The 15,555-nt window shown below is 44.9% G+C and overlaps 1 protein-coding gene across 4 annotated transcripts in view; it reads left to right on the top strand.

The window, feature by feature from the left end:
* pde4d (phosphodiesterase 4D, cAMP-specific) overlaps positions 1–15,555 on the top strand; it is a 905,003-nt gene that overhangs the window by 778,743 nt on the left and 110,705 nt on the right. Inside the window, exon 1 of one of the 4 annotated variants that reach the window (XM_070869203.1) lies at positions 13,943–14,058. The exons of the other annotated variants lie outside the window; for them this stretch is intronic. Within the exon in view, the coding sequence (XP_070725304.1) occupies positions 14,022–14,058 (37 nt within the window). The 5' untranslated portion in view covers positions 13,943–14,021. Of the gene's footprint in view, positions 1–13,942; positions 14,059–15,555 lie in introns of those variants that run through there. 4 annotated transcript variants of the gene reach the window in all.

Here is a 15,555-nt window from a genome sequence, read left to right as displayed (position 1 = left end):
TGAGGAGTGTTTCCTGCAAGCTCACCCCCTGTGGTCAGGGTGTGCATTTCAAGGGTACAGGTACAGTGTGCATGAGTTACAGTTACATAACTATTGTCATTGCAAGATGATGAAATACATGACATCACCTCCCCCCTTAAGTCTTTTAGTTTCAGAGGTTAAGTCTATCGGGTGGTCAACGCTCTCTCGTGGAGCGCCGCAGTTGTGGCTCTGGTGGCTGAGCCTCAGCACGCGTCTTTGTCACTTGAGGTGATTCCGGCCTGTCCGGGCTGGCCGCCGGGACTGTGCATGCTGAGTGAGGATTGTCTTTGTTGCTCGTGCGCTGGCAGTGGTGTGGGTGCAATCTCATCATGCTTTTCTTCCGGTTCCTCCGTGTCTGCACTGAACCTTGTCTTTACTTGGTCCAAGTGTTTGCGGCATATCTGCCCATTGTTTAGTCTGATCACCATGACCCTAATCCCTTCTTTGCCAATTACGGTGCCCTCAAGCCATTTGGGTCCCAAAGCATGGTTAAGAACAAATACTGGGTCATCTATTTCTATACACCTCCCCCTTGAGCCTCGATCATGGAGCTCGGTTTGGGACAGGAACTTGCCCTCAACAATGTCTGCCAGGTCTGGGTGAATGAGGGAGAGCCGCGTCTTGAGCGTGCGTTTCATGAGGAGTTCCACTGGCGGGCTCCCGTGAGCGAGTGCGGCCGGGACCTGTAGGCCAGCAGGAGGCGCGAAAGACGGTACTGAAGGGAGGTTCCTTGGATGTGTAGCGTGCCCTGCTTTATGACTTGGGCCGCCCGTTTCGCCTGGCCATTGGAAGCCGGCTTGAATGGCGCTGTCCGGACGTGCTTGATCCCATTGCCCGATATAAACTCCTGGAATTCATGGCTGGTAAAACACGGGCCATTGTCGCTGACCAGGATGTCCGGCAAGCCGTGGGTCGCAAAAACCGTACGCAGACTCTCCACAGTGATGGATGTCATGCACGAGTTCAATATGATGCACTCGATCCACTTCGAGTAAGCATCGACAACGATCAGGAATATTTTCTCCATGAACGGGCCTGCATAGTCCACGTGAATGCGTGCCCATGGCCTGGTGGGCCAGGGCCACGGGCTGAGTGGAGCCTCCCTGGGGGCATTGCCCAGCTCAGCATACGTCGTTCTAGGTCTGAGTCAATCCCCAGCCACCATACATGTGACTGGGCAATGGCCTTCATTAACACGATGCCAGGGTGCTCGCTGTGGTGTTCCCTGATGAACGCTTCCCTTCCTTTCTGGGGCATGACTACCCGGCTGCCCCATAGCAGGCAGTCGGCTTGGATGGAGAGTTCATCCATCTGTCTCTGAAATGGCCTGACTTCCTCGGGGCATGCCCTGTGTGCGGGCGCCCAATTCCCAGTCAGGACACATTTCCTTATCATGGATAGGAGGGGGTCCCTGTTGGTCCAGTGTTTGATCTGTCGGGCTGTGATGGGGGAGCCATACTGCTCAATTGCGTCAGCGCAATTTTCGGTGCCTGGCTGGTGCCGTATGGTGTCGTCTCCTTCTCGACCATGCCGCATCCACGCTCTGCCTAGAAGAACGACCTGGAGTCGGCCGTCATCGTTACCCTGCTGCAACACACATCCAACCCCGTAGGATGACGCATCGCATGTTAAAACCAGTTTTTTACAGGGGTCATACAAAGTCAACAGTTTGTTGGAACACCGCAGGTTCATCGCCTTATTGAAAGCCCGTTCTTGACAATCCCCCCAAAACCATTCACACACTTTACGGAGGAGCATGTGTAACGGCTCCAACAATGTGCTTAAGTTCGGCAGAAAGTTCCCAAAATAGTTCAAAAGTCCCAGGAATGATCGCAACTCTAACGTGTTGCCGGGCCTGGGCACCTGGCGAATCACCTCAGTTTTTGATTCAGTGGACCGGATCCCGTCTGCGGCAACTCTCCTGCCCAGGAACTCGACCTCTGGGGCCAAAAATACACACTTGGCCTTTTTCACCCGCAAGCCTACCCGATCCAATCGGCGTAGCACCTCCTCCAGATTGCGGAGGTGTTCCTCGGTGTCGCGACCCGTTATAAGGATGTCGTCTTGGAATATGACCGTTCCAGGGATGGACTTGAGCAAGCTTTCCATGTTTCGCTGAAAGATAGCTGCTGCCGAACGAATGCCAAACGGGCACCTGTTGTAGACAAATAATCCTTTGTGCGTCGTGATGGTGGTCAGAAACTTGGAATCTTCCGCCAGTTCCTGAGTCATGTAAGCCAAAGTGAGGTCCAGCTTCGTGAACAGCTTTCCACGTGCCAGCGTGGCAAAGAAGTTCCACGCTCTCGGAAGCGGGTATTGGTCTTGCAGCGATACTCGGTTGATGGTGGCTTTGTAGTCACCACAAATCCTAACCGAGCCATCTGCTTTGAGGACGGGAACGATGGGACTTGCCCAGTCGCTGAATTCAACGGGCGAAATTATGCCCTCTCTGAGCAGCCTGTCCAGTTCACTTTCAATTTTCTCACGCATCACGTACGACACCACTGGCTTTGTGGTGCACTGGTCTGGCGTCCGGAGTGATGCGTATCACTACTTTAGTGCCCTTGAACGTTCCGACACCGGGTTGAAAGAGTGATTCGAATTTTTGCAATACCTGCGAGCATGAACTTCGCTCCACGGATGAAATGGCGTGCACATCCCCCCATTTCCAATTCATCTCAGCTAGCCAACTCCTCCCCAAAAGCGCAGGGCCATTTCTTGGAACAATCCAGAGTGGCAGCTGGTTCTGTAATCCATTATGCGTTACCAACAAGTTTTTACAGTTACATAACTATTGTCATTGCAAGATGGTGAAATACATGACATAAAGTACGAAAGCAAGGAAGTTACGCTAAATCTTTATAAATCACTGGTTAGGCCCCAGCTATAGTATTATGCCAAATTATGGACTTTACACCTTAGGAAGGATGTCAAGGCCTTCTAGAGGGTGCAAAGGAGATTTACTAGAATGGTACCATGGATTTCAGTTGCATGGAAGGAGTAGAGAAACTGGGGTTGTTCTCCTTGAAGCAGAGGAAGTTAAGGGGAGATTTAATAGAGGTGTTCAAAATTATGAGGGGTTTTGATGAGGAGACCAGAAGTGAGATGACAAGAATTATTTTTACGCAGCCTGTTGATATGATCTGGAATGCACTGCCTTTCAAAAGAAAATTGGATATATATTTGTAAAGGGCTATAGGGAAAGAGCAGGGAAGTGGGTCTAATTGAATTGCTTTAAAATATTGTGTACATTTCTGGTCACCACATTACAGGAAAAATGTGATTGCACTGGAGAGAGTACAGTGGAGATTTACAAAGATGTTGCCTGCACTGGAGAATTTTAGCTATGAGAAAGATTGGATAGGCTGTGGTTGTTTTCTTTGGAAGAGAGGAGACAGAGGGGAAACTTAATTGAGGTGTATAAAATTATGAGGGCCTCGATAGAGGGGATAGGCAGGACCTATTTCACTTCGCAGAGGGGTCAATAACCAGGGGGCATGGATTTAAAGTAGAAGGGAGTTGAGGAGAACCTTTTTCACGCAGAGGGTGATGGGGGTTTGAAACTCACTGTCTGAAAGGCTGGTAGAGGCAGAAACCCTCACCATCATTTAAAAAGTACTTGGATATGCAGTTGAAGTGCCATAACTTACGAGGCTACGGACCAAGAGCTGGAAAGTGGGATTAGGCTGGATAGTTCTTTTTTGGCCAGCAGAGACACGATGAGTCGAATGGCCTCCTTCTGGGCCGTAGATGTCCATGATTCTAAAAGCTGGAATAGGCATGATGGCGTGAATGCCCTCCATCTGTGCTGTAAGATGCTTTTTTAAATGACACAGGAATCTGTCGACTCATTACTATTACATAAGACCATGTAAACTAATGGAATTGATCATCAGGTGTACATGTAAAATAACCCCGTAGGCATAAGCGGGATTGCTTCAGAAGTTGCTGCTCCTTCCTGGCGAACTTCCTTGACTTTCTTGATAAACTTACATCCCAAGCAAACTGTGATAAGCCTTATGGCGTGGTGTACCTCGACATCCAAAAATCCTTTTGACAACATTTTGCACAAAAGGCTGAAAATTAAACTCAAAGTAGGGGAATATAAAATAAAAGCTGGGAATGGAAAATAAATTGTTAGAAGAGCAGGAAGCAGCAAATTGGAGGGGCGATTTCTGGGTGGTGGAGGGAAATATTGAATGTAGTGTCCGGGATTTTGTGATGACACCCCTATTCTTTTGCAGGTCAGTTTTGCAAATGATATCAATATCAGCGGGCGGAGGTGGGAGGCGGATGCAGGGATTGTAAAATCTCAAGAGGGGGCCAAGCACCTAGAAAATAAGTTGGATGTTATGATTGTGCAAATCAATGGCTAATGAAATCCATAGAAACATAGAAAATATGTGCAGGAGTAGGCCATTCGGCCCTTCAAGACTGCACCACCATTCAATGAGTTCATGGCTGATCATTCCTTCAGTACCCCTTCCCCGCCTTCTCTCCATATCCCTTGATCCCCTTAACTGTAAGGGCCATATCTAACTCCCTCTTGAATAGATCCAACGAACTGACATCAACAACACTCTGCGGTAGGGAATTCCAGAGGTGAACAACTCTCTGAGTGAAGAAGTTTCTCCTCATCTCAGTCCTAAATGGCCTACCCCTTATCCTAAGACTATGTCCCCTGGTTCTGGACTTCCCAACATCGGGAACATTCTTCCCGCATCTAACTTGTCCAGTCCCGTCAGAATCTTATATGTTTCTATGAGATCCCCTCTCATCCTTCTAAACTCCAGTGAATAAAGGCCCAGTTGATCCAGTCTCTCCTCATATGACAGCCCAGCCATCCCTGGAATCAGTCTGGTGAACCTTCGCTGCACTCCCTCAATAGCCAGAACGTCCTTCCTCAGATTAGGAGAACAAAACTGAATACAATATTCCAGGTGAGGCCTCACTAAAGCCCTGTACAACTGCATTAAGACCTCCCTGCTCCTATACTCAAATCTCCTAGCTATGAAGGCCAACATACCATTTGCCTTCTTTACCGCCTGCTGTACCTGCATGCCTACTTTCAGTGACTGATGAACCATGACCCCCCAGGTTTCGTTGCACCTCCCCTTTTCCTAATCTGCCGCCATTCAGATAATATTCTGCCTTCATGTTTTTGCCACCAAAATGGATAACCTCACATTTATCCACATTATACTGCATCTGCCATGCATTTGCCCACTCACCTAACCTGTCCAAGTCACCCTGCAGCCTCTTAGCGTCCTCATCACAGCTCACACCGCCACCCAGTTTAGTGTCATCTGCAAACTTGGAGATATTACACTCGATTCCTTCATCTAAATCGTTAATGTATATTGTAAAGAGCTGGGGTCCCAGCGCTGAGCCCTGTGGCACTCCACTAGTCACTGCCTGCCATTCTGAAAAGTACCCGTTTATCCCGACTCTCTGCTTCCTGTCTGCCAACCAGTTCTCTATCCACGCCAGTACATTACCCCCAATACCACGTGCTTTGATTTTGCACACCAATCTCTTGTGTGGGACCTTGTCAAAAGCCTTTTGAAAGTCCAAATACAACACATCCAATGGTTCTCCCTTGTCCACTTTGCTAGTTACATCCTCAAAAAATTCCAGAAGATTCGTCAAGCATGATTTCCCTTTCATAAATCCATGCTGACTTGGTCCGATCCTGTCACTGCTTTCCAAATGCGCTGCTATTTCATCCTTAATGACTGATTCCAACATTTTCCCCAATACTGGTGTCAGGCTAACCGGTCTACAATTCCCCGTTTTCTCTCTCCCTCCTTTTTTAAAAAGTGGTGTTACATTAGCTACCCTCCAGTCCACAGGAACTGATCCAGAATCGATAGACTGTTGGAAAATGATCACCAATGCATCCACTATTTCTTGGGTCACTTCCTTAATATTCTGAGATGCAGACTATCAGGTCCCGGGGATTTATCGGCCTTCAATGCCATCAATTTCCCTAACAAAATTTCCTGCCTAATAAGGATATCCTTCAGTTCCTCCTTCTCACTAGACCCACTGTCCCCATTACATTTGGAAGGTTATTTCTATCTTCCTTTGTGAAGACAGAACCAAAGTATTGGTTCAATTGGTCTGCCATTTCTTTGTTCCCCATTATAAATTCACCTGAATCCGACTGCAAGGGACCTACGTTTGTCTTTACTAATCTTTTTCTCTTCACATATTTATAGAAGCTTTTGCAGTCAGTTTTTATGTTCCCTGCAAGCTTCCTCTCGTACTCTATTTTCCCCTCCTAATTAAACCCTTAGTCCTCCTCTGTTGAATTATAAATTTCTCCCAATCCTCAGGTTTGTTGCTTTTTCTAGCCAATTTATATGCCTCTTCCTTGGATTTAACACGATCCTTAATTTCTCTTGTTAGCCATGGTTGAGCCACCTTCCCAGTTTTATTTTTACTCCAGACAGGGATGTACAATTGCTGAAGTTCATCCATGTGATCTTTAAATGTTTGCCATTGCCGATCCACCATCAACCCTTTAAGTATCCATTGCCAGTCTATTCGAGCCAGTTTATGCCTCATACCAACGAAGTTACCTTTCCTTAAGTTCAGGACCATAGTGTCCGAATTAACTTGACCAATATGTCGAGGAACCAACTAGGGGGGAGGCCATCTTAGACTGGGTGTTGTGTAATGAGAGAGGATTAATTAGCAATCTCGTTGTGCGAGGCCCCTTGGGGAAGAGTGACCATAATATGGTGGAATTCTGCATTAGGATGGAGAATGAAACAGTTAATTCAGAGATCATGGTCCAGAACTTAAAGAAGGGTAACTTTGAAGGTATGAGGCGTGAATTGGCTAGGATAGATTGGCGAATGATACTTAAGGGGTTGACTGTGGATGGGCAATGGCAGACATTTAGAGACCGCATGGATGAACTACAGCAATTGTACATTCCTGTCTGGCGTAAAAATAAAAAAGGGAAGGTGGCTCAACCGTGGCTATCAAGGGAAATCAGGGATAGTATTAAAGCCAAGGAAGTGGCATACAAATTGGCTAGAAATAGCAGCAAACCCGGGGACTGGGAGAAATTTAGAACTCAGCAGAGGAGGACAAAGGGTTTGATTAGGGCAGGGAAAATGGAGTACGAGAAGAAGCTTGCAGGGAACATTAAGACGGATTGCAAAAGTTTCTATAGAAATGTAAAGAGAAAAAGGTTAGTAAAGACAAACGTAGGTCCCCTGCAGTCAGAATCAGGGGAAGTCATAACGGGGAACAAAGAAATGGCAGGCCAATTGAACAAGTACTTTGGTTCGGTATTCACTAAGGAGGACACAAACAAACTTCCGGATATAAATGGGGTCAGAAGGTCTAGTAAGGAGGAGGAACTGAGGGAAATCCTTATTAGTCAGGAAATTGTGTTGGGGAAATTGATGGGATTGAAGGCCGATAAATCCCCAGGGCCTGATGGACTGCATCCCAGAGTACTTAAGGAGGTGGCCTTGGAAATAGCGGATGCATTGACAGTCATTTTCCAACATTCCATTAACTCTGGATCAGTTCCTATCGAGTGGAGGGTAGCCAATGTAACCCCACTTTTTTAAAAAGGAGGGAGAGAGAAAACAGGGAATTATAGACAGGTCAGCCTGACCTCAGTAGTGGGTAAAATGATGGAATCAATTATTAAGGATGTCATAGCAGCGCATTTGGAAAGAGGTGACATGATAGGTTCAAGTCAGCATGGATTTGTGAAAGGGAAATCATGCTTGACAAATCTTCTGGAATTTTTTGAGGATGTTTCCAGTAGAGTGGACAAGGGAGAACCAGTTGATGTGGTACATTTGGACTTTCAGAAGGCTTTCGACAAGGTCCCATACAAGAGATTAATGTGCAAAGTTAAAGCACATGGGATTGGGGGTAGTGTGCTGACATAGATTGAGAACTGGTTGTCAGACAGGAAGCAAAGAGTAGGAGTAAATGGGTACTTTTCAGAATGGCAGGCAGTGACTAGTGGGGTACCGCAAGGTTCTGTGCTGGGGCCCCAGCTGTTTACATTGTACATTAATGATTTAGATGAGGGGATTAAATGTAGTATCTCCAAATTTGCGGATGACACTAAGTTGGGTGGCAGTGTGAGCTGCAAGGAGGATGCTATGAGGCTGCAGAGTGACTTGGACAGGTTAGGTGAGTGGGCAAATGCATGGCAGATGAAGTATAATGTGGATAAATGTGAGGTTATCCACTTTGGTGGTAAAAACAGAGAGACAGACTATTATCTGAATGGTGACAGATTAGGAAAAGGGGAGGTGCATCAAGTCCTGGGTGTCATAGTACATCAGTCACTGAAGGTTGGCATGCAGGTACAGCAGGCAGTTAAGAAAGCAAATGGCATGTTGGCCTTCATAGCGAGGGGATTTGAGTACAGGGGCAGGGAGGTGTTACTACAGTTGTACAGGGCCTTGGTGAGGCCACACCTGGAGTATTGTGTACAGTTTTGGTCTCCTAACCTGAGGAAGGATATTCTTGCTATTGAGGGAGTGCAGCGAAGGTTCACCAGACTGATTCCCGGGATGGCGGGACTGACCTATCAAGAAAGACTGGATTAACTGGGCTTGTATTCACTGGAGTTCAGAAGAATGAGAGGGGACCTCATAGAAACGTTTAAAATTCTGATGGGTTCAGACACGTTAGATGCAGGAAGAATGTTCCCAATGTCGGGGAAGTCCAGAACCAGGAGTCACAGTCTAAGGATAAGGGGTAAGCCATTTAGGACCAAGATGAGGAGAAACTTCTTCACCCAGAGAGTGGTGAACCTGTGGAATTCTCTACCACAGAAAGTTGTTGAGGCCAATTCACTAAATATATTCAAAAAGGAGTTAGATGAAGACCTTACTACTCGGGGGATCAAGGGGTATAGCGAGAAAGCAGGAATGGGGTACTGAAGTTGCATGTTCAGCCATGAACTCATTGAATGGCGGTGCAGGCTAGATGGGCCGAATGGCCTACTCCTGCACCTATTTTCTATGTTTCTTAACTTTGGCACTCTCCATCTTAATAAGGAATTCTACCATATTATGGTCACTCTTCCCCAAGGGGCCTCGCACAACAAGATTGCTAATTATTCCCTTCTCATTACACATCACCCAGTCTAGGATGGCTAGCTCCGTGGTTGGTTCCTCGACATATTGTTCTAGAAAACCATCCCTAATACACTCCAGGAAATCCTCCTCCACCGCATTGCTACCAGTTAAGTTAGCCCTATCTATATGTAGATTAAAGTCGCCCATGATTACTGCTGTACCTTTATTGCACACATCCCTTATTTCTTGTTTGATGCTGTCCCCAACCTCACTACTACTATTTGGTGGTCTGTACACAACTCCCACTAGCGTTTTCTGCTCTTTGGTATTCCGTAGCTCCACCCATATCGATTCCACATCATCCAGGCGAATGTCCTTCCTTACAATTGCATTGATTTCCTCTTTAACCAGCAAAGCCACCCCGCCTCCTTTTCCTTCCTGTCTATCCTTCCTAAATGCTGAATACCCCTGGATGTTGAGTTCCCAGCCTTGGTCACCCTGGAGCCATGTCTCCTTGATGTCAATCACATCGTATCCGTTAACTGCTATCTGCGCAGTTAATTCATCCACCTTATTCCGAATACTCCTCGCATTGAGGCACAGAGCCTTCAGGCTTGTCTTTTTAACACACTTTGTCCCTTTAGAATTTTGTTGTAATGTGGCCCTTTTTGTTTTTTGCCTTGGGTTTCTCTGCCCTCCACGTTTACTGTTCTCCTTTCTATCTATTGCTTCTGACTCCATTTTATTTCCCTCTGTCTCCCTGCATAGGTTCCCATCCCCCTGCCCTATTAGTTTAACTCTTCCCAAACAGCACTCGCAAACACTCCCCCTAGGACATTGGTTCTGGTCCTGCCCAGGTGCAGACCGTCCGGTTTGTACTGATCCCACCTCCCCCAGAACCGGTTCCAATGCCCCAGGAATTTGAATTCCTCCCTTCTACACCACTCCTCAAGCCACGTATTCATCTGAGCTATCCTGCGATTCCTACTCTGACTAGCACATGGCACTGGTAGCAATCCTGAGATTACTACTTTTGAGGTCCTACTTTTTAATTTAGCTCCTAGCTCCCTAAATTCGTCTCGCAGGACCTCATCCCATTTTTTACCTATATTGTTGGTACCTGTATGCACCACAACTGGCTGTTCACCCTCCCTTTTCAGAATGTCCTGCACCCGCTCCAAGACATCCTTGACCCTTGCACCAGGGAAGCAACATACTATCCTGGAGTCTCGGTTGCGGCCGCAGAAATGCCTATCTATTCCCCTTACAATTGAATCCCCTATCACTATCGCTCTCCCACTCTTTTTCCTGTCCTCCTGTTCAGCAGAGCCATAAACTTGGCTGCTGCTACCTTCCCCTGATGAGTCATCCCCCCCAACAGTACCCAAAACGGTGTATCTGATTTGCAGGGGGATGACCGCAGGGGACCCCTGCACTACCTTCCTTGCACTGTTAGAAGAGTAGAATTTTCCATGTGGTAAAAAAATTTGGTGGCATATGTATTCCATAAATGGTGAGAAAATAGCTGAATAAAGATGAAATAAGTTCCAGTTTGTTTAACATGTACAGTCAGTGCAGCGCAGATAACATAAAGCAGAATGCTAAATTGTATAGTCAAATCAGTGGATCCAATGATATCATGCTAAAACAAAAGCAAAATACTGCGGATGCTGGAATCTGAAATAAAAACAGAAAATGCTGGAAATCTCAGCAGGTCAGGCAACATCTTAGAGTTAACCTTTCAGGTCTGTGATCCTTTGTCAGATGTGCCTGACCTGCTGAGATTGCCAGCATTTTCTGTTTTTATATACGATATCATGCGAAAACTGTACAGAGCACTGATCAAACTGCACTAAGTACTGTCACTGAGACATTAGGCCTTGAGGAAGTGTGAACGGTATTTATATGCCTAATGTCTATAACATCTCAGAGAGGTCAGTTGCTATTGGGAAAGTGTTAACTAAGAATGGAGTTAGGATCAAAAATATCATCTTTGACCAATGTGGCTAAAGCGGACTATCCACCCCTCCACTGACACAGCAGCAAGACGATCCTCCGGAGTTCTGGATCTCCCATAGGATGTACGCCCAAACCATGCTGTGCTCGCCAAGGATTGAGGCGAGGTCAGCTGCAGGACAATCTGGCCGGCGGAAATCCCGCTGAAGGAAAAGGACAGACTCAAAATTGGATGTTCGGCCATGAAGGAAGTAATTAAGAGACTTAATAGAGATGCTTAAGAGTGCACTTACACTGTTGGTGCAAGGTGGTTTCAACTTTGCACTGGTGCTAAACTTAAGAGCCTGCAAATTCAGCCTAGGTGCTGAGCTGGCACAAGTGCGAGACTTCCTGTCAGACTACCCAGATTTTTTTGACTTTTCAGAGAAAAGATGACAGAAGAAGACCTCCAACAAGTGACAGATGATATTGTTTTGCTCTTGACAGGCAGTGTATTATAGAACTTGAAGAGCTGTATGCATTGGCAATCAGTGAGATTAGCACCAGTTTATTATCAGATATTAATGAATGGGAAGGATTGGGAGAATTTCCCATGTTAATGTTCATTGGGTTAAATATCAAAGAAAGCACATCTGTAAATAGAAAATTCAATACTTACAAGGCAAAAAATGTCAGGGTCATAGAGCAGTATTTTATTATCTGCCACACGTCGTGTAAAGCATCATAGGCTGATGTATGATAAAGCTCAACAAACTGCTTCAATCAATGGTTTTGGACTCACTTATTTTCCAGTGTATTATTTCTTTTTGCTTTCAATATTGTTTTATTTTCTTACAGAAATTGTGATATAAGCTAAGGAACAGCTTCTGAATATCTCGCTGATTATTAAGATATCTGTTCTAGTTTGATGTTTAGGCTGCATAGGATTTCTTTCGTATTTGTTTTTCTCGGTAGCCATATTTCATGCTCAATGATCCTTGCACTCTGATATCACCAGGCCCACTTATGGAGGTTCCAGCTGCCACATATTTGTCGGTGCGGAAATCTGTCAGAAAGGCAAAAATAAACGGATGTTATTTTTCAACTATTTTGGCCATAATAAAATCCATTTTGCTGCCATTAATTTCAATTTTTCTTCCTGTTCAGAATTCAGCTTAGAGATTCAGGTCACGTCTCATGATTATCTTCAAATTATAGCTAATTCTCTAGCTCATATTTTTACATTACTTTAAATGAGAGGATGATATGGAGTCAAATTTATGAACATGAGATGAGAACATTAGGTCTGACAATATTTGCCCTATCTGTTAGCTAGTGCAACCGTGTGCATCACTCTCCCCATCTGATAGTAGTGCTAAATATCACCTGTAATTGTTCATTACATTTCTCACTTCTGGAAAGAAAGAATTTATATTTATGTAAACATCTTATCACATCCTCAGGGCATCCCTTTGCATCCATTGAGTTACTTTAGAAGTACAACTACTGTTGTTATATTGGCAAAAGTAACAGTCAAATCTCACAATGGTATGAATGGCCAAGTGATGGCTATAAAAATGTTTTCTAAAATGCTGGTGTTAGCCAGGATGTTGTTCAATTTCTTCAAATTGAAGCAAATCTGTTTGAATAGTGTTGGTTAACGGATGAATGTTGGCCAGGACACATGGGAAACTCCCCTGCTGTTCTCCAAATAGTACCTTGGCGTTACTTCAATGTGACTCGACAGACGAGGCCTTAATTTAACATCTCATCCAAAAGACCATACCTCCGACAGTGCAGTATTCCCTCAGTACTGAAGTCCCCCAGTCTAGATTACGTGCTCAAGTGCCAAAGTTGAGTTGAACCCAAGATCTTCTGGCTCCGAAGCAAATGTAATACCTCTGAGACAAGCTAACACATTTGGGAAGTCACAAGCAGAGAAATAAGTGGTCATTAGTAACTGGTAGAGGGAAAATGAGCAGAATTTAAACTTTGCTGAGTCACCGTTCCTGGGATCATGGGGAGCAATGTGATATCATAATAATAATGCAGATCAGATTATGTGCTGGTTTTGTTTGCAAGTGTTTTTCCATGCAGACAACATTCTTTCAAGCCCAGAGTGTCCAATACTTAGCTGATCATTGTAAAGCTTCTCATTAAGGAAGCTTATTGATGAAACCCACATTCCAATTGCAACCCAATTCTAAACTATTTCACCTATGTGCTGGAAAGCTGAGCAACCACATAGCATTACTTGCGTCACTGGTCTTCATTCTTCAGCTTTAGTTTCTGGGTCTGCGACTGGAAGTCACGCGGCATAAAGAGCACAGATCAAAGATCTGTATGTAGAGCTCTCCCTCGATAGGACATGTTTTTTTACATGGCTATTTTAGATGACAGTCCGAGAAGCAGTTTGCAGCGCGAGGCTGGAGCACGAGGCTGGAGCTGTGGGCAAATCAAAAAAAGGCTAGCCACCGCAACAGCAGAATGACCAACGTGGAGGTCGGAAGTGGCGAGGAGCGGAGGACAGAATCGGGGAGAAGCTGAGGTCGGCAGCAACGTGGAGCGGAGGTTGGAGACGGCGAGGAGCGGAGGTCCAGCCTCGCACTCCAAACTGCTCTTCTGACTGTTCCATGAAGTCGGGCTTTTTAAAATATGCCCACAGCTCCAGCCTTGCACTCCAAACTGCTCCTCTGACTGAGGTCCTGTGGGAAGGAAGGAGAACAGTAGGAGTATGTTTGACTTTGAGTGTATGTATTGGCAAATGCGCCGGAGCCTGGTCTCCAGTCGTCTTGGATCCCCTCACGACTGGACCAGGACCTTGCTCCGTCAAGCCCGCGTGGTGGCTGGTGTGCAACAGCCACCCCACATTAAAAGAATTCACGCATAGGCATCTTCCACTATTTAAAATGAGTTAATCAGTCACCTGCGTACTGATTTTTAGTGTGGAAGCAAGTCATCCTTGACCCCGAGGGACTACCTATGATGATGATTTAGATGAATTGCTATTATTACTTGGCTCCCAAACTTAAAGGTAATTTTTCACCTTTTCAGTTTTATAATGGTTCCAAAATTATGTTCTACCCTGTATTTTCTTTACAATTCAGCAGACTAAACAAATAATTTTGAACATAAATATGCTATTCAATGTAGCATCTCCAATCGATCCATTTCAATAAGAAACTAGAGCTCCAATTGATCATTTGAATTCATAAGGATGAAACTTGAATTTCACATCCGTTTCAGCACAGAACTTTGCTATCCAGTGGAATTTTTGCTATTCATTCATTTCAATGCAATTAAATTGATAATACAATTTGGTCACATTTAGATTGAATGGAACATTTTGGGATTGAAACTCGTATAAGCCCATTTTCGGGCCTGAAATGGATGCCCATACCTCAACAGAGAAGCCTGAGGCCAGCCCGTAATTGAGCCCCAGCCTCATTAATATTAATTGGGCAAGTTGCAGGCACCTGTCGTGGTCTGCCTGTGTCCAGATCAAGTGAGGATGTAATGAGCAGAGTGCATAAAGGGGAACCAGTAGATGTGGTGTATTTGGATTTCAAGAAGGCATTCGATAAGGTGCCACATAAAAGGTTACTGCACAAGATAAGAGCTCACGGGGTTGGGGGTAATATATTAGCACGGATAGAGGATTGGCTAACTAACATGAAAACAGAGAGTTAGGATAAATGGTTCATTTTCAGGTTGGCAAACTGTAACTAGTGGGTGCCACCGGGATCAGTGCTGGAGCTTCAACTAGTTACAATCTATATTCATGGCTTGGATGAAGGGAACGAGTGTAATGTAGCCAAATTTGCTGATGATGCAGATAGGTGGGAAAATAAGTTGTGAGGAGGATGTAAAGAATCTGCAAAGGGGTATAGATAGGCTAAGTGAGTGGGCAAAATTTTGACTGATGGAGTATAATGTGGGAAAATATGAGGTTATCCACTTTGGTAGGAAAAATAAAAAAGCAAATTATTATTTAAATGGGGAGAGATTACAAAATGCTGAGGTACAGATGAATCTTGGGGTCCTTGCACATGAAACACAAAAAGTTAGCATGCAGGTACAGCAAGTAATTAGGAAGACAAATGGAATGTTGGCCTTTATTGCAAGGGGGATGGAGTATAAAAGTAGGGAAGTCCTGCTACAACTGTAAAGAAATAAAGGACGGTATCCAATTAAAAAAAAGGCATATAAAGTGGCCAAAACTAGTGAGAGGACAGAAGATTGGAAAGCTTTTAAAAGCCAGCAAAGAATGACTAAAAAAATTATTAAGAAAGGGAAGATAGAGTATGAAAGTAAACTAGCACAAAATATAAAAACAGATAGTAAGAGTTTCTATAGGTATATAAAAAGAAAACGAGTGGCTAAAGTAAATGTTGGTCCCTTAGCGGACGAGACCGGGGAGTTAGTAATGGGGAACATGGAGATGGCAGAAACTCTAAACAAGTATTTTGTATCAGTTTTTATGGTAGAGGACACTAACAACATTCCAACAGTGGATAATCAAGGGGGAGGA

This window comes from Pristiophorus japonicus, chromosome 2 (genome assembly GCF_044704955.1).
Source record: "Pristiophorus japonicus isolate sPriJap1 chromosome 2, sPriJap1.hap1, whole genome shotgun sequence".
Taxonomy (NCBI): Eukaryota; Metazoa; Chordata; class Chondrichthyes; family Pristiophoridae; genus Pristiophorus; species Pristiophorus japonicus.
The sequence above is the reverse complement of the archived record's forward strand: the minus strand, read 5'-3'. Positions and strand labels throughout refer to the sequence as shown.